We start from the raw sequence: 19,162 nt of genomic DNA on the forward strand, positions 1-19,162 counted from the left end.
GGTAAGGTTACCCAAAACTGAAAAATAATGTACATTTCAGAATTACACAAAAATGCCTTTATCAGGGAACCAGAAATGGGTTAACAACTTAAAGCTATTCTGCAGCAATGGAAGTTGATTAAGCCTTGAAAGTTGGTGCCACCAAATCCCGCAGGTGCCCCAACTTTTCTTGATTATTTTACGACCAACTCTGTCTGCATAAAAGTATTGTTGGAACGCACCGTGGCGCCAAACCCTCGGGAGCATTATTTGAACAGTATTGTACTACAGAAAGTAGTGTGTTGCTATAAAAATGGTGATGAAAATGTAATTAACAATTGAAGAGCGACAGACCATCATAACGCTTAAAAATGTAGGTCTTTCCTACAGAGAAATTAAAAAGAAAGTCATGGTGTCAGTGAGTACAGTTTTCTTCATTGTCAAAAGGCACTCAGAAACTGGAGGAAATTCTGATAGGAAGACCTGGAAGACCTGGAAGTCTCAGTTTAAACTGAAGAGAAGACTTTGAGTTACAGGTTTGACAGGTCAAGTTGCAGCAAGAAAGCCATTGCTAAGACATCAGAATAGGAAATAGAGGCTTGTCAGACATGGAGGAGGAAGTGTGATGGTCTGGGGCTGTTTTGCTGGATCCAGGGTCGGTGACTTGTACAGAGTGAGAGGAACCCTGAACCAAAACAGCTACCACAGTATTCTGCAGCACCATGCAGTACCCTCTGGTATGTTCCTAGTTGGTCAGAGGTTCATCCTACAGCAAGATAATGACCCAAAACATAAGTCCAAGCTCTGCCAGAACTGCCTTAGGAAAAAAGAACAAGATAGTAAGCTTGAGAACATGGAGTGTCCAGCACAGTCTCCAGACTTAAACCCCATGGAGCTGGTTTGGGATGAACTGGACAGAAGAGTGAATCAAAGCAACCTACAAGTCCCACACATTTATGGGAACTTCTGCAACAGAGTTGGGAAGAAGTTTCTGAAGAATATTTGATTTACATTGTGGAAAGAAAGCCACGAGTGTGTTCAGCTGTTATATCTGGCAAAGGTGGCTACTTTGATGAGTCAAAAGTTGACAATACATTTTAGTTTCTAAATTGATTTTTTTAATGTCATTTGTTTATTTATTCTATGCTTTCAATTCAGAGTACAATGAGACATTAACATGCATAATTTCCAAAAGAAAACTGGAAAAATCGGGGTGTTCTAAAACTTTTGACTGATAGTGCATATATATAGATGTAGAAAATAATATATATATGCAGTAGTGCAAAATGCCATTTGCCTAAGTGAGAACAGTGAAAAAAAACAAGAATATTGTTTATAAAGCAAAAATATTGTACAGGTTCAGTATTGTACAGAAGGTTAATTTAAAAAAAGTCAGCAGTATTTTAGCTGAGAACGGCTCAGCTGTTAGTAGAGTGATGGCAGTGGGGGGAAAAGCTGGTTTTTGTGTGCAGGGCTCTGTAGCGCCTGCCGAAGAGTAAGGGGGAGAACAGTTCATGTCCAGGGTAAGTGGGTTCTCTGATGATGTTCTCTGCCCTCTTCCTGGTTCTAGTGGAGTACAGCTCCTGGGGGAGGGCAGGGAGGCTCCAGTGATGTGTTCTCTCGTCTGTTTTTGTCCTGCTGTGTGGCTGCTCCAAATCAGAAGCCACAGACTTAATGACTGCAGTGTAAAACTGGAGCTTCGCCTCCCACTTCAGGTCCTGATGGTGCAGGGGAAGCAGTGACGAGGGCTGTCTCCTGGAGTCCACTATCATCTTCACAGTCTGCCGCACCAAATCACCAGCCACTCAACCTCCTGTTGATATGCAGATGGTTGTGTCATCCTGCAGCTTGAGGTGTGATGGGGGTTGTTGGTGTGGTTGTGATGTTGATGAGAGGGTGGGCTGTGGTGGGTGAGGGGTGTGAATGTTTAAAAACCTACAGTTGAAGGTATCAAGGTTGTTGGCTAGGTCTTTGATTGACTCAGCAGGGAGGGAGGGTCTCCTGTAGTTGGTGATGTCTCGCAGATCTCTCCACATTGCAGGGTCGTTAGCTGAGAACCGGTTCTTGATCTCTGAGTTTCTGGCCTTCTGAAACAGGTATCTGCCCCCATTCTTGTAAGCATCTTCCTTGGCGTAGCAGAACTGTTGCAGTTTGGTGGTGAACCATGGCTTGTTGTTGAAAGTCCTGACAGTATTGGTTGGCACACATATGTCCTCACAGAAACTGATGGAAGCTGTCACAACAGTTGTTGACAGCTTCAAAAACACTCCAATCTTTGCAGTTAAAACAAGCTTGCAGTTTCTGCTTTGCCTTATTGGTCCATTTCTTCATAGTTTTAACCACAGGCTTTGCAGATTTTAGTTTCTGCCTGTATGGTGGGGATGAGATGGACCAGACAGTGATCAGAGTCCCAGAGTTGCCTGGGGAACAGTGGTATGCTCCTGTGGAATGTTTGTTTTCCTGGATGAGACCAAAAACATTTTACTGCCTCAGGTGTACAATAAAGGTTATTCTTTTTAAATTACATTTTAATGTACCATAATGTAAACTACAAAGGAAAAGAACAGCACTCTGATTACATGAGGTCCACACAGTTATTTGACAGTGGGTCATTCCAGAATTGGAGGACATTTGGGCTTAAACGTTCTCTTTTATAATTTTTTGCTACATATTCATCAATAATAGGTAATAAACTATCAAAAGCTTGCTTGGCTCAGCTTACACATCAATGGTGCCATTTTAATCCATGTTTTATGTGTTGTTTACAAACCCTACTCTAATCACAGTAACAGGGCTGCTAATGTATGCTAATGTTAGCTTTTTGTCAGGAAGCTAGATATTTAGCCAGCTGTTACTGCTGACCAACAGGACAACTTACTTACTGGTGGAAAAAGTCAAGAAAAATAATCAAAAGAATTTATTTTATCCTGATAATATGAGGTAGAGTGAGACATTCAATGAAGGCTGACGCTGATGTCATGAAAATATGAAAAATAGAAAAGAGGACATAGCTTTGCTCTAGCCATTCTTTAGGAAAACAGTTTGATGATGTTAACTCCAGTGTATCATGTGATTCACTGTTTACTTCTTCTTCTACCAGCTGAAAATGTTATTCTAACAGGGTTGTTGTGGGTACACACGTTCCATGCATAATAAATCATCCATCCATCCATTATCTATACACCGCTTAATCTTCACTAGGGTCGCGGGGGGGTGCTGGAGCCTATCCCAGCTGACTCGGGCGAAGGCAGGGGACACCCTGGACAGGTCACCAGTCTGTCACAGGGCCACATACAAAGACAAACAAGCACTCTCACATTCACACCTACGGGCAATTTAGAATAATCAATTAACCTCAGCATATTTTTGGACTGTGGGAGGAAGCCGGAGTACCCGGAGAGAACCCACGCATGCACAGGGAAAACATGCAAACTCCATGCAGAAAGATGCCGGGAAAGCCGGGACGCGAACCAGGGACCTTCTTGCTGCAAGGCGAAAGTGCTAACCACTACGCCACTGTGCAGCCCTGCATAATAAATATTATTTCAAATATTGTGTAGATTAACATTCACCATTACAAGAGACATCAATGAAAAAATAATAACAAAAAAAGGAGATTTGAATTTCATTTTAACTGTTTTACTAGAGATTTAATTTGGTCATCAGAGGGGTGGGACAAGAGAAAAGTGGCATTTTAGGCTGAACTCCAGACTTATTTGGTATTTAAAAAAATATTTTCAAACGTTCTTTTCTCCTATTTTTAAAAATTTGATCTCAGGACGAGTAAATTTACACAACAACTGCATGTGTTGGTATTTTCTACGTGGATTATTTGAAATTTGATGGATGGAATGGCCCTAATACATGCTGTAGGGAAGCAGTCTGTAGTACTGTCTAACATTAATTAACAGAAGAAAAATAAGTATCTGTGGTTCACTGTGATGTTCATGATATGGTGTTCAGACCTCAGAAAGGTTACTGTGTCTGAAAGAGAAAGAATCAGATGTTTTTCTCAGTGAAATGAACAGAAACTGCTGCAACAGTCCACAGTCTGATACTGAACCAAAGAACAATAACATGAACTCGCAGAACTAAGCTGTTTCTTTCACTGAACTAAGAGAACACACATTCATCAGTAACAGTTGGCTTAGTTAAATTTCTCTCTGCTGATCATGAATTGATCATGAGAGCAGCAGTTAAAAGACTGTAATAACGGTATCGATCCGTTATGACTAATCAATTGTGACCTATGGGAAACTTCCTCACAGCTAACAGAAACAGGTTATCTCTCAGAATGTTTCTTTAAAACTATAAACCCGCCTCTCGGGTCTTGCGAGCAGCGGTGTCGCTCAGGTTAACAGTACACCGTCCAGCATCGTCCTAAGATGAAAGTCGCGATCCGCCTACTTTTACATGACGTACAAATCGACCAATCGCAGCTCTCTATGGGCGGGCCAGCAAGTAAATGACGGCGGTGTGTTTCAATGAGAAAACGTCTTTGTGTGTTGTCACAGTATATAAGACATTTCTGCCGCAGTTTCTTTCTTTGGAATAATGTCGGCTGAATATGATAATAGGTAAGGAAAGGCACGTATGGATTGCGTGAGAGTGTGTTGTAGTCGTCGATTCGCGTTTTTACGTATAACTGTTAAATTTTTCTGTCGACCGCTTTTCGGGATGCGGAATTTGAGCGGTGTGTGCTGATGTTTCTGCGGCCGATAGACGATAAGGCCGCTTGCCTGAGGCTAACGACCACTGGCTTTACATTTTATTACGGTGGGCTCGGATGTTGGATTTGGCATCATGAGTTTAAAGTTTATGTTCGCTTCAGAAAGTGTTTACAGGATGGTTTCAGGTGTCGTCGATGGTTTCGACCGTTGTTGCTCCTGAACGTAACTGAATTAAATGGAATGGTTACCGGCGCCTTGAGTAGCACGTGAATGAGCCTAATCTGGGCCTAAGTTCCATTTCACATGTCTTTGTCGTCAGTGGCTTAGTATTAAAGCTTGGACTAAAATGGAGGTGCTGGATTTGGGATTTGTCACACTGTACAGGGAACCTCTCGAACCTGGCGATGCAAAAACCTTTTGGCATTTGGTGTCGTTAAATGGGAGCACATGGTCATGGTAGTTTAAGCGGGTGCTTAGACAATACCGTTAGCGGAAGCCATTCGATGATGTTGGAAGTTTTCCTCCTTATATTGCCGCAGGCGACTGCATAGGCCGAGCTTGGTAAATAATGGTCAGTTTACGGTTATGGATACTATCGTTAATGGATTTGGCGACTTCAGTGTCTTATTAAAAGGCCTTCCGAAGGCGCTCGGGGCCTGTTGGTTGTGGCTAACTGTTAGCAGGCCGCGGCTACAATTGGCTCAATCCTTCACATTTTTAATTCTGCTTTCGCGCCACGTCACAATCCAGCATATTGATAGTTCGTGTTAACCCGAAAACAAGACTCCGTTTGTACACCAGTGGACTCTGCGACGTGGCAAGCTGCGGCTGTTATAGCCATCGACTCGCTTTTGTCTTTTTCCAGTCCCGAGATGAGAAACGACCATCTTGAATGCATGTAGGAGAAATGGCGGACTGCTGAAAAGGCGTTTGCTTTACAGCACACGAAATAATAGACATACCGTTATAATGGCCTCGATCCAGCAAACCAGAAAATGGTGGTAGTAGGGATGTGGCATGTAAGCACGAAATTGGTAAGAATCAGTTAAAAGTGGACACGAAATTGGCCTCAAAGAGATTATGAACTACAAGTCATGCTTTTCTTCCTCCATCCACATTCATGATAACGACATGGTGGCAGTAATCATGAGGACTGGTGTTTTTCCATGCCTTTCACTATGGGTGGTGGATTGATTGATTTAACTTGTTTAGATTCAGTCGGAGAATGTTTTTGTTCTGATGGGGTACGGATGTGGTGTGTTTGTAAGGAATAATACCAATGATTTTATTGTCTTGTTATTTTCAGAGACAATGGCCCAGAGGGCATGGAGCCAGATGGGATCATTGAGGTAAGTTCTCTATACCTGTGTAGTAATGATGTTTAAAATCCACTACAACGCAATAGAATTCCCAACCAGTTTCATGGCTTCAGGATATCATTGTTTGGGAACCAGCCAACTCACCTGACTTATCAGGTTTCTAGAATGTTTTTGAAATTTAAAAAAAAATGAATATAGAATCTGGTTTTAATAAGTGAAGCCAATGCAGAAATGCCTTGAATCTGTATTTCTAGTTACCTGCAGGGGGCGACTTCTTTGACTGTAAAAATGCCAGATTATAGAAGCACAAGGAAATGACCCTGTTCTCATTTGATCATGTACACAGAAGTTGATGAGCTCAGTTGCTGGTTTGACCTGTTCAACACATGATGTTCTGCCAAACTCAAGGCTTCAAAACTGTGTCCATCTTTTCTATATAATCTGTGATCACAGTACCTGAACTAACTTGTAGAAAAAACTGTAAAAGGGTTTTAAAACACATCAAATCTCAAGCATGAACTTCAGACATGTTTACATTTTGTTTGTTGCTCACTGTTTTCCCCATTCAGAGCAACTGGAACCAGATCGTGGACAGTTTTGATGAAATGAACCTGCGTGAGGCACTGCTCAGGGGAATTTACGCTTATGGTTTTGAGAAGCCTTCTGCTATCCAGCAAAGAGCCATTATCCCTTGTATCAAGGGTAAGTAAAAGCACTGCTCAGTGATTCTATACTTGTACAGGAGGGCCAACCAAAGTTGTGAGTTTTTTCCCAGCATTTATAAGAGTAATGTACAATGTTCAAACACACTTGCAGTACATCCCTAAAGTTGTGAAATGATTGTTTTAACTTACTCATGTGAATGCCTATTCATCAACTAATATTAAAACATCAATGTCACAGTCAGTATTAGTTGAGAAAATAAAAAACGGTGAGTGATTTGGGAAATGGTTGGTTAAAATGTGATTTGATTTTGAAAATACAGATATTTATGTTGTGGGTTCGAAAAACTAGCTTAAAGACACAGCCTCAAGCTGAAGGGATTAAAATAATTCAACAAATTCACAATATTGGGGATGTGCCTGACTGAATTATGCAAGCTAAGTCAATGAGTAGTTTAGATTAATAATGGGTGTGGGAGTGTCTCCTGTCTGTTTGCCAACGGTAACAAACGACAGCAGTAGCGGATGAATCATGAGATTCAGAAATGAGAAGCAAACAGAGATTGCAGGGATCTTAACTTGGCTACATTAAGCCTTTATTTTCAAAGCTTGCATTGTCACTCTGACCATGTTTGGAAGCTACAGTGTGGCTTTATAGCTGCTTTGGTTAAGGCCAACTACATGAGACTGATTTTCTGTGCCTTGCAAAAGTGCAGCAAGCCAATTTGCTTACCATTTCCACTGCGAGCACTGGAGAATACCTGTAACCTGTACAGTAGTGATGCAAATCAGATCTGGAAAGTGGGGTTACTTAAGCACACATGTTCCGTTAAAGAGTCAATATCATCATTCTAAGTAACTAATAACTTGCGTATGAAACACTGAGCTGTAATTCATCCTTCTTTTCCTCTTCTGTTTCTCTCATGGGAAACAAGCGTATGTGCAAACAAACCTGAAAGGTCAGGTTCTCTTATGCTCTTGTTTTGTCATGGGACTATAAAATACACCTAATTTTTACTATAGATACTTGATCTAACATGGAAATAAAGAACTTAATGTGATTGAAGACATCAACCTTCACTGCACACATTGTGCTCATCTGCTCCTGTCAAACATAATTTCAGGTCATGTAGTTTAAAATGGCCCTGCTTGTAGAGAGAAGTCCTGCCTGAATGAAGTCTTTAATGCATGTTATTTAATAAAGAATGAAAGAAGATAATTTGTTAACATGGAATTGCAGATCTTGAAATGTCAGTTATTATTGAGGTCAATGTTTGAAGCCTCTGGGGTCTGCAGTGTTGATTGTAACTTTGGATGTTTTTTTGTTTGTTTTAGGTTATGATGTGATCGCTCAGGCTCAGTCTGGAACTGGGAAGACTGCCACCTTTGCCATTTCCATCCTCCAGCAGATTGATGTAGACCTGAAAGGCACTCAGGCTCTGGTCCTTGCTCCAACTAGGGAGCTGGCACAGCAGGTACAGTCCCTCTAAAACTCATAATCTAGGCTCATTTCCTGTCTTTCTTGTTTTGCAGGACTTGTATGTTGGTTATGGAATTGACCTGTAACAGGAATTGTTGAGGAATTAAAACTTTGAATTAATCTTGCTGGTTCCACACTTCATCTAGCTAACTTCTCAAGTAATCTCTCAAACACCTACCACGATTACCTGGCTACCAGTCAGTCATACAAGTTGGACAACTTCCTATCTCTTGAAGGAAGTTGTTTCTGTAAATTGTGACTCTAGAATTGTTTGCTTAACAAGAATGACATTTGACTTTGCTATTAAAGTGGCTGAAGTAAACCCTGAAATATTGAAGCACCACCTTTTTGTGCTGGTAACATGTATTTATTTTGTGAAGAATGCAGGAGGATGTTGTAATAACATTACCTGAAAACAAGCTTTAAGTAACTAGTCTGCTATGGACACATTGCAGCTGACTGAAGCAACTTTACTACCCTTATAGCAGCGCTTTCCTGTGAATGCAGCAATGCACTGGTACTTCTTCCGCATACAAGGAGAGACTCACTTCCCACTTCCAAACCTGCTATTGTTACCACTAAATGTAGCATTAAATATCCTGTGACTGTTATGCTATAATACATTATATTAGATATATTACATTGTTACTGATGCATTATTGTATAATTAGGTTTATGAATTTTTTGGCAATCCTAACCACCTGTGTTAGGGTTAGACAGAATCATGCTGCCTATACCATGTTGTGTTTGAATGCACAGTTTGTCATAGCTTTAAACACAGATGCAATGGATGATGAGTTTCTTTCACCTTTTGTTCAGATCCAGAAGGTGGTGCTGGCCCTTGGTGACTACATGGGAGCCGGTTGCTATGCCTGTATCGGAGGGACCAACATCCGTAGTGAGGTCCAGAAGCTGCAGGCTGAAGCCCCCCACATTGTGGTGGGAACCCCTGGCCGTGTCTTTGACATGTTAACTCGCAAAAACCTCTGTAAGTTATTGTGGAAATTATTGTCAAATGCAATGTAGAATTATGCATGGAGGATGTTTTTCCATTGCATTTTGGCAGCTTTTTGCTGCAGTTATTCATTGCTGTATAATGATGAAACCCATGCGTGTCAACTGACTCTGTAATCCTCTGGTGTGCTGTTGCTCTGGTTGGCGTTCTGCTGGCTTGAGTTTTCAGGACATCAGGGACCCAGAGACATGATCATACATACATTACTCCTGAATACAGCACCAGTTCCACCTAAAAGTGATTTTAGTCATTGAGCCATATTGGCAAGCCATTCAAAAAACTGTCTGAGATTTCACATAGCAAAATCATAGTGGAGTTTTGCTAGTGGAACCATTTACAAATGTAGCACATTTTGCAGTATTGAATGCTCAATTATGGAGCTCACCTGGAATTAAAGATGGAGATCACTGCACATCTGAGCGTCACTCCTAATGTGAGCTTTGAAAATCTACAGCTGGAAATGCCCTTTGGCATTGCCTAGTTAAACTATTATTGATTACCGGTAAATAATACATTGCCTTTGAGTAACACTGACACTGTTGCTGCATTGTACTGTTTCTAACCTGCAAAACTTGGACTTTTACAAAGCTAAAATTGATTGTGAACAAGATGGTTTCACCTTTAGTCAGTTAATTTTTTAGGCAATTTGACCTAAAAGTGATGAAAGCCACCACTACTTTGCGACATAACTGGAACCAAACGTATCACTTCCTGTTTGCTTGGTCTTTGGGCCACTTTGGACACTGCCACGTTGGGCATAGAGGTCACAATATGAAATCACAACCCTACCTGTGTTAAGTTCAGCCTCTGAAATTATACACCAAGTGTATGTTCAACATTATTAATGTAGCATTAACTTTTTTGCAGCTTCTAAGTACATCAAAATGTTCGTGCTGGATGAGGCTGATGAGATGCTTAGTCGAGGATTCAAGGACCAGATCTACGAGATCTTCCAGAAACTAGCAAGCAGCACACAGGTTAGTGCCAGTTATTTTGTGTCCCTCTAGGTAAAGCATGGCATAAGAGATTTAAAAGATTCTATTTAGAAATATTAATTTTACAAGTGTAGTTTAGTCAGATCAACCTTTTTTTGTTTGTTGTTCTCTTTAGGTTGTCCTACTGTCAGCCACCATGCCAGCCGACGTTTTGGAGGTCACAAAGAAATTTATGCGTGAACCTGTCCGAATCCTTGTAAAGAAGGAGGAGCTGACCCTTGAAGGCATCCGCCAGTTCTACATCAATGTGGAAAAAGAGGTGAAGAAACAGACCACATTTTGAGTGTGGCTTATTCTGGAGGTTTGTTTATTGCCTCCACATAAACATTTCTGCACAACTGTTGTTAGGGCGTGGTAGCTTAATGTCAACAGGGATGAGAATTTTCCGCGGATCCGCGGAATTCCGAGTTTTTTTTCCGCCGAAAGTATAGTTTTTGTGAATCGTGTAAATCCGTTGAGAAAATTGTCGGGGGGTAGGCAAGCGGCCGGCCGGCCGACGCGTCGCGAGCCGAGGCTTGTGATGGCCGCCCGCCGTGATGGCCATCCCGCCGCCGACATCTTTCGGCAATGCGCATTGCAACGGAGGGGGGCCTTCGGCAGACATTTTCCGAGTTTTTTTCCATTTGTCATTCTCATCCCTGTGTCAAGTAGGCAAACGGATTCTCCAGTTTAGAAAAGTTTTGCTCTGACATACAATAATTAGTCTTTTCTTTTTTGAATCGGGCCACTAAAAAATATATTTTTCTTAAATTACACAGACGGATTAATCAGCTGTTTAAGCATTTTAAATCTAGTTTCAACATAGTGGGTTTTTTTTTAAATAAAGTTTTGGATTTTTTAACTGCTGGAGAAATAAAGTTGGCATATCCTGTTAATGTCATATTACACTGACAATAATGATGCGTGTTCTAGTCAGAACTGGACCTGACCTTGAGTCCCAATGCATATTTGTTCCAAGCCCTTACTAGTGAGTCATGAGCACACCTGATGGATAGTAGTAGTTTTATTGGCTGTATCATCTCTATTCAAAATGCCCATTTAAACACACATTTCCTATGCATTACATTATACAACAAGCAAACAATGGATAATAATAATGGAGCCAATAAACTGGCAATGTAATGTATCTTTAGAGGGGATGTTGCTTCACCAAAACTGTCTGACCTTATGCTCCTTAGGAATGGAAGCTGGACACGTTGTGTGACCTGTACGAAACCCTTACCATCACACAAGCTGTCATCTTCATCAATACGAGGAGGAAAGTAGACTGGCTTACTGAGAAGATGCACGCCAGAGACTTCACTGTTTCTGCTCTGGTAAGAACCTGCAGTTGTCATTATCAGAAAGTGAAGAGGATGTCTTTGAAACCAATCTGAGGCCCATTCCATTATGTAATCAATTTTAGCTACTGGGTAAAATGTATTCTGCTGGACTTAACTTTGAGAAGTATTTCCAGAAAACATTGGTATAGCAAAATCAGATAACATACACCTAGATAACTGACTTTCCTGGCACTTCTGAATTGCTCCTTAATTAATGACTGGAAAATGCCCTTAAAATAAATATGTCCTGACTACAGACTTTGTTTAATGCAACACCCTTTCATGGTACAGGGTGTTCTGGGAGACTCTGAAATGCTGAGCATTTTGCATTTCAGCTTCTGACATCTGAAATTCTACATTTGTGTTTCAGTGAGATACTACGGTATCTAACCAGATAAAGTCTGAGTATTGTTTTTCTCCTTTTCCTTATTTTGTCTGGGCCAGTTCTCTCCTTGTAACCTCAAATTTTGTCTTTCAGCATGGTGACATGGACCAGAAAGAAAGAGACTTGATCATGAGGGAGTTCCGCTCTGGCTCCAGTCGGGTCCTTATTACCACTGACCTGCTGGTATGTACAGGAACAGCCTTTTCTGTCTTTGTGGATAGGTCAAAAGATCACAGTAGTTTTTAAAAACTATTTTTTTCTGGCCTTTAGTGCCATAACCTATGAAGAAAAAATGAATGTTGAGTTGGTGACTTTCTTTGAAGATAGCTTTCTTATGTCTACTCATGCACTATGCAGTCCAAGGTTCCCTCTCCTTCCATCTGCAGTGTTGGTGAAGGATTGAAAGTTCCTTGGTAGAGAAGCTTATCTGCCCTCCACTGTAGCTGGGTTTATGTCCTTGATTTACAACTAATTGGCAGATTACATTCATCGTACCTATATTTCATATTTTAAGGGTTAGGTTTGTATCTGAGCTGCTGTTAAACTGAAATGGTGACTGACATTGAAATACTGATCAGTCATAATACCAAACTATTAAGTTTAGTCTCCTGACATTTTAACACTAAAATAAACTATTTAAACAGACATTGGGCATTTTCCCTCCTAAAGATTTATTTTTTACCCTAAGAAGCTGGATTTACAACCCTGAACAGAAGCAAATGTTTACATAAATGACTTGGTGCAATGTCTAAAGGTCACTGTGTTCCTCCTCAGGCCAGGGGTATTGATGTTCAGCAGGTGTCCCTAGTCATCAACTACGACCTGCCGACCAATAGGGAAAACTACATCCACAGGTAAAACACAGCTAAGTGAAATAACTACATTGGTTTTCTCCTGTAAAAATGTTTTGCAAAGTCAGTCTGTAATATGGTGATTAGATGATAAAACACTGCTTCCATTCATTCAAAGGTCTGTCTTCTATGAATCTTTTCCATTCATGTTGTTGCATGACTGATGTCCTTTGGTTTGCCATGTTTGTGTCATCAGTTGATGTACTTGCTAGCTTCCTGCCTGTTAAACTGTAACGAATCAAACCTTGATTCCAAAACATTTTTTGAGGAAAATCTTAATTGTGGATATCCATGGTTTCTTAGTCCTAAAGTATGTAAACTTAAGGGCATCTGTTAAAAAAGCAGGAATGTAAACGACTTGCTTTTTTTTCGTACAGCGTATTTTCTGTCATGCCCATGTGTGAACTGCATTGAGTTGATATTACATTATGTGCTTGTTTACTCCAGTCCTGCACTGCTGGACTGTGTTTGGCAGAGTAGCAGAAGCTAGAAGTTTGTCTGAACACATCTCTGTACTTACGCACTCCATGGCTCCTTTTCAATGCCGAGTGACAAGAACACCTTTCACTGGCTGACTATTTTATATGGTTTTGTCATTTAACATGAGCTGTGTGTGTTATTTATGCCTTTAGCCAATGGTATTGTATTTCACACCAGAGCAAGTTATGTTGTGTTAAATTTGTACTGACTTGTAAAGACTACCTTCAGTTGCTTGATGATATGGCAAGAAAGGTTGATGTAACTTAATGCAAATGAACACACAAAATGTCTCTGGACTGGCTGTGCTTGCTCTCATGATCTGATATTAACCATTTACGAAAAACAGACTCAATATTGGTTGGGGAAAAAAAGGGTTTCACAAGACAAGTGGACAGTTTTACAGTAACCTCTTGTAATGTTAACTGAATTGTCACACCACTTTGGTCAAAACATTCAACTCTGCATTAGACAGGGAGATTTTGGTCCCTGTTTGGCAGATGAGGTTGACAGATGGTACACTTTGTCACAATTTAAGAGTTTCAAAGGAATGAGGAAGTTAAAGTTTTGAAGTTCCAACTTTAAAACCCTTTGAACTGTGTTTGACTTTATAGACACCACTGTCAAACTGCTGGCCACTGACTGGAGACATGGAATAGGCTTTTGTCAGTTATTTTAGAGTCACATTAGATGTGTGTGTTTGTCCATTATTAAGGAATAGAAAACCTCACAATTGGACACGTGTACATGAATATATCAAACCCAAATGCGATTATTGGGGATTGACTGATGTATATGAGGAGTGATTAAATTAGAATGATCTCCTCTGTTTATGTGGGATCAGTTTGTCTCCTGCAGTTATATCTGCTGTTTATTTTCTTAGAATCTCACTGTTCTTTCAGCTTTATTGTCCACTAAGGTCCATATCTCAAAGTATTGATTATTTTCCAGACTCTGTTGCAGGGTAATTTGTGGCTGCCTCCTAACTTAGCTGCTAGCCATTAGCATAGCTACTGTGAGTAGCTAATTTCCTGATTTGTGGCGATTTCTTGTTTCTTCTGTTTCTATGGTGGAGAGACATTTGTGAGACCACAAGGACTACAGACAGATTTGGGCCTAAATTAGCGCCTTTAGTGTATCAATAGGCCAACAAAAAACCAAATAATCAGCTGGGCCGATAATCGGTCTATCCCCAATTGTCATCTTGCACAGTAACCTTCTCATGACTGCCCCCAACTGTCTTGTTGTATGATGCAAACACATGCGAGTTGTAAACCTTAAATCCTGTTTTCTAGAGATGCACAAATCTTCCAAATACTCTTGAAACTGACAAATGCACAGTGATACTATTTTGTTTTTCTTTTCTTTCTTTTTTGTTTCCTTTTTTTTTGTTTTCGTCAGGATTGGTCGGGGTGGTCGTTTTGGAAGAAAGGGAGTAGCCATTAACATGGTGACTGAAGATGACAAGCGAACCCTGAGGGACATTGAGACATTCTACAACACCACCATTGAGGAGATGCCTATGAATGTGGCTGATCTGATCTAGAAGACTCCACATGCCCTTTGTCCACTCAAACTGCTTATTTTAGAAGTAAAATCTTGTTTCTTATATGATCTCAATTCTAAAAACTTCCTTTTGCTAAATTGCACCATGACTTTACATTCAAGCTTTTCCAGTACTTTCTGTCCATCTAGAAAGGGTACCTTACTGAACTGCTTCATCTGCCTGCCATAGTCCTTTGTTTCATATCAGCATCTAAATCTGCCCTGCAGCTAATCCTTCTCCTCCAAACCATAACCACATTTCCAAGAGCACATTTTTTTTCTTTTTGAAAGTACAAAGATGATTCCTGCTCTGTTACTTTACAATATATCAATTAACTCGGCTGATACAATGCTAACACAATGATTGCAGCTTTTGTGAAATGTGGCAGTGATTTGCACAGCGAGTGCTGCACTGTTGGTTAATTCAGAGATGAGTGGTTTTCACTGCAGTTCAGTTTGGGTTCAACACAACAATGTTCAAAAATGAAATGGGAAGTGCAGCATTTGACCAGACCAGTATTTAAACAGCCTTCAGTGTACTTAAACTGACTTCAACACACATCCGTGATGATGTTAAGAACAGCAGTTTGGGGGTCTAGAGTTTACAGGGCATATTCAATAAAGACCTGTATAGTAAAATCCATCATGAATGAGTGGCTTACCATTTTGATCCTTATACTGCTGTTTCTTATATGCTTTTATGGCTGTTGTACTTTCTCATTTACTTGTACAGTCATTCGTGCAGTAGCATTCAGTTGAAGACTGACTGGCCACAGTCATTTGGAGACAAAAACAACGGTGAGTTCTGTGGAGACTTGGCCTCCTGACCCAGGTATCCTGGTGAGATTTGAATCTCCAAGTCTTTGACATTATTGTTCATTTAGATTTTATTTTTGAAGAAAATTGAGTTTTTGACAAGGTGGTGGTGACATTTTGTAACCTGCCATCACAATGTCGGGGGAGGTGTTAGTATCTGACGTGAAAGGACCAAATTACAGATGATTAAGTATATAGAGATTATACCCCCCTCTCCATGCCACCGAAACTCTTTCTAAGCTCTCATTTTAAAATGCCTGTCATCATGGGGTGTTTGGTATCAGTGCTATTTTTTAAAATGAATTTATGAATTGTTAACCTTTTTGAGACAGAAACAGTGTATCAAGTTTTCTACATTGGATTCTGTATAGTATTTATTTTAATGGTCTTTAAAAAAAAATAAAGGTTTCTCCTTTTTAACAGTGTTAACTGGCCTCTGCATTGTTGAGTAGCAAGGATCTGGCCAAATCACGTGCAAAGTACTTCCCGGTTTCACAAATTGCAAAATGACTGTGGGTCACCTCCGCTCTGCTGTACTTAAAGTCTTTCATTGGGTGCTGCGATCTAAATACTGCAGTTTGGTTTAACTGCCTTTAACTGTACACTAAGCTTTTCTGCATCATTTCGTTAAAGTTTTTTTTTTTTTTAATTATTTTTTTTCTAAACCGTGAATAATGAACCATAAAACGACTCCAGTGCCCTTCAGATTATTCCCATGATTTAGGAGAGATGTCTTCAGTCTTGACTTTATTTAGAACATTCTAGAGTGTCATTACCAAGGTCTACACAATAAACATTCAGTTGTATACTTGTGTCCTGTCAGTTCAGTAACACGTGAAGCCTGGTTATTTACATGTAACCCCTCCAGCCCAGAGGCCCTGCACTGGGATCAAGATGCTTCAGCACTATAACTAGGGTTTGTCTAGTCAAAGTGAAGACTTAAGTTTCCATAGACGGACTGAGTAAGACTGGAATTGAGTCAATCATCTGTTAAAATTTAACAGCGGATTCCAATAAGCACCCTGAAGTTGTGAAAAACATTTGATTGTGTTGGTACCGTCCTACCCGTTGCTTTCATTTATTTTTTTATAACCCATACATGGGGAAATTGGCAAATAGTCTTAAGTAATTCACAGCGTTTCCTATCCACCCATGCACACACACTGTGTTGATCGAGCCACTGGCGCTAGTCTGTCCACCGGAACTGTCTTGCCCAATGACATTTTGTCACACTGAGAGACCGGGGATCGAACTCCCGACCTTGCGATTAGTGCTACTTCTTCACAGCCGCTTGACACACTGTAGCTTTGTTTACATCCGTATCTTTTAATGACGTGAAAATCATCTTGTAATGACAAAAGACGTGTTATTATTTTATGAAGTACGAGCGAGTTCTTGGTCATTCAAGAATTGGAAGACATTTGGGCTTCAAATTTTTGGAAAATTAACCTTTTTTACAATTTTCTGCTTCATATTCATCAATAATAGATAATAAACTATCAAAGGTTTGATTGGCTCAGCTTGGTACCACTGATGTGTACATCAGTGGTACCATTTTTATTCCATGTTTTATTTGTTGTTTGCTAACCCTACTCTAATCACAGTAACAGGGTTGCTAATCCATGCTAATGTTAGCTTTTTCTCAGTAGTAGAAGCTAGATATTTAGCTAGCTGTTACTGCTGACCAAAACGACAAACTTATCCTGACAATATGAGGTAGAGTGAGACATTCAATGAAGGCTGACAATGTTATGAAAATATGAAAAATAGAAGAGAGGACATAGCCTGTTACTGTTCATTCCAGTGTATCATGTGATTCACTGTTTTCTTCTTCTACCAGCTAAAAAGGTTATGTCGACAGAGTTGTGTGGGACACACGTTCCATGCATAATAATTATTGTTTAAAATATTACGTTGATTTACAAAATGTTTCCACAATTACAAGAGACATCAATGAAAAAAATAATACCAAAAAAAGAAGATTTAAATTTCATTTTAATTGTTTTATTTGAGATTCAATTTGGTCATCAGAGGGTGGGACGAGAAAAATGGCGTTTCAGGGACAACTCCAGACTTATTTGGTGTTTTAAAAAATATTTTCAAGCATTCTTTTTGCCTAGTTTTTTTTTTAGATTTGGTCTCAGGACAAGTACATTTACACAACTGCATAGTTCAGTATTTTGTACATGGATTATTTGAAATTTGATGGGATGGAACATAAAATGTCCTCCAATTCTGGAATAACCCTTATAGTATAATTGCAACGCAATTAACTTAAGGACATATAGATCACAAGTAAACTTTCCAGGTACATTCGGTGAATGGTGGCGGGGTGAGAGGGCTAAACTCCGAGGTTGTAGGAGCGTCCCTTGCAACTATTCCTCCATTCATTTCATGCATTTTTTCAACTGGTGTTAATTGCGGGTCCCAGACTGTGAGAGACGGACCTTTCCAGGCCATCGCCTCCAGCTCCCACCCGAAGACTTGCCCTTAAGTAATACAGATCTTGATAAAATTAGCGCTGACACTTTTTTTCTTCCACAAATAAGTCTGACAGTTGAATCTTTCAGGTATTGGTGCTTTAGGTTCTCCAGAACGCTTGGATTGTGCTGCAAAGATGCACAATAAGTATCAGCCAGATATACATTTACTAAGTTGTTGACAGACTTACTGAATTGGGGAAGAACTGTAATTTAAAGCAAGTGAGGAAAGTGTATCCTACTCCATGCCTTTGCATGGTCTATTTTTTTCTATTTGCTGCCCATGGTTCCTGTTCATATATTGTGAGAATAATTGAATTAGTGGCAATCTTTAGGGTCCAAACACGGTTTATTCTGAACTTGCCATCAACAAATAGCAAATACCCAAAAGATGTTTCTGAACAGTCAACAAAAGAGAGAAAAGAAAAAAACGTTTGAGTGATACGTGTTTATTCATCTCATTTAAAGTGCTCCCATACTGACATACTTCGACTACAGTAAACTCTGATGTTGCAAGTGCAATATTTTTGCACTTTGTTTGTGAGAAGTTCTCTTATTTGGTGCATAGTAACAAGGAAATCAATTCTTTCAAATGACCCATTAGACTTAAACAAAACCTTTAACTGCCATTGCATTACGGCAAATGCATTTTAAGGCATGTGCACTACATTAGTAGTGCAATGCAGCTGTGACAATAACAGGTTTACTGCTAGCAAGTAATTACACAATTATATTCCACCTATGGAATATTAAGCAGCATGTGGCTGAACATTGAGGCATTGCAGGCTATTGAATGAATAAAAGAACTGAAAACCCTGATATTCACTGATCAGCCACAACATTATGACCACTGACAGGTGAAGTGAATAACATTGATTATATTGGTTCTATGTGGTGTTCTGCTGGAAAACCTTGGATTCTGGCATCTGTGTTGATGAGACTTACACACTTAAGTAAACCTTGTCCCAGAACAAGCACAAATACAAATGGAAATCCTAAATATCACTGGCCTACCCCCACAGGAAAATGCCCCCCACCACATTGCAAAAACATCAAACAATCAGGAACATCTTGGGAAACATGGCAATTGCCCAAGATGTTGATTTGAAACTTCCTAGACCTCATTCTGATCAAGCATCAACAGGATGCAGTGGAACATGTTTGAT

The 19,162-nt window shown here is 39.9% G+C and overlaps 1 protein-coding gene and 1 non-coding gene across 2 annotated transcripts; both read left to right on the top strand.

Moving 5' to 3' along the window:
• The first annotated feature begins 4,446 nt into the window (after positions 1-4,446).
• Positions 4,447-15,941, top strand: LOC111587491 (eukaryotic initiation factor 4A-I). Its single transcript, XM_023297465.3, has 11 exons — positions 4,447-4,556; positions 5,956-5,998; positions 6,538-6,670; positions 7,966-8,105; positions 8,930-9,098; positions 9,993-10,102; positions 10,236-10,379; positions 11,299-11,436; positions 11,921-12,010; positions 12,602-12,681; positions 14,557-15,941. The coding sequence occupies exons 1-11, from the start codon at positions 4,534-4,536 to the stop codon at positions 14,699-14,701; spliced, it is 1,215 nt and encodes a 404-aa protein (XP_023153233.1). The 5' UTR covers positions 4,447-4,533; the 3' UTR covers positions 14,702-15,941.
• LOC111587509 (small nucleolar RNA SNORD10) lies at positions 9,202-9,342 on the top strand. The gene has a single exon (XR_002748083.1). It is a non-coding gene; the product is annotated as a small nucleolar RNA SNORD10 (small nucleolar RNA).
• Positions 15,942-19,162: the final 3,221 nt, after the last annotated feature.

This window comes from Amphiprion ocellaris, chromosome 23 (genome assembly GCF_022539595.1).
Source record: "Amphiprion ocellaris isolate individual 3 ecotype Okinawa chromosome 23, ASM2253959v1, whole genome shotgun sequence".
Taxonomy (NCBI): domain Eukaryota; kingdom Metazoa; phylum Chordata; class Actinopteri; family Pomacentridae; genus Amphiprion; species Amphiprion ocellaris.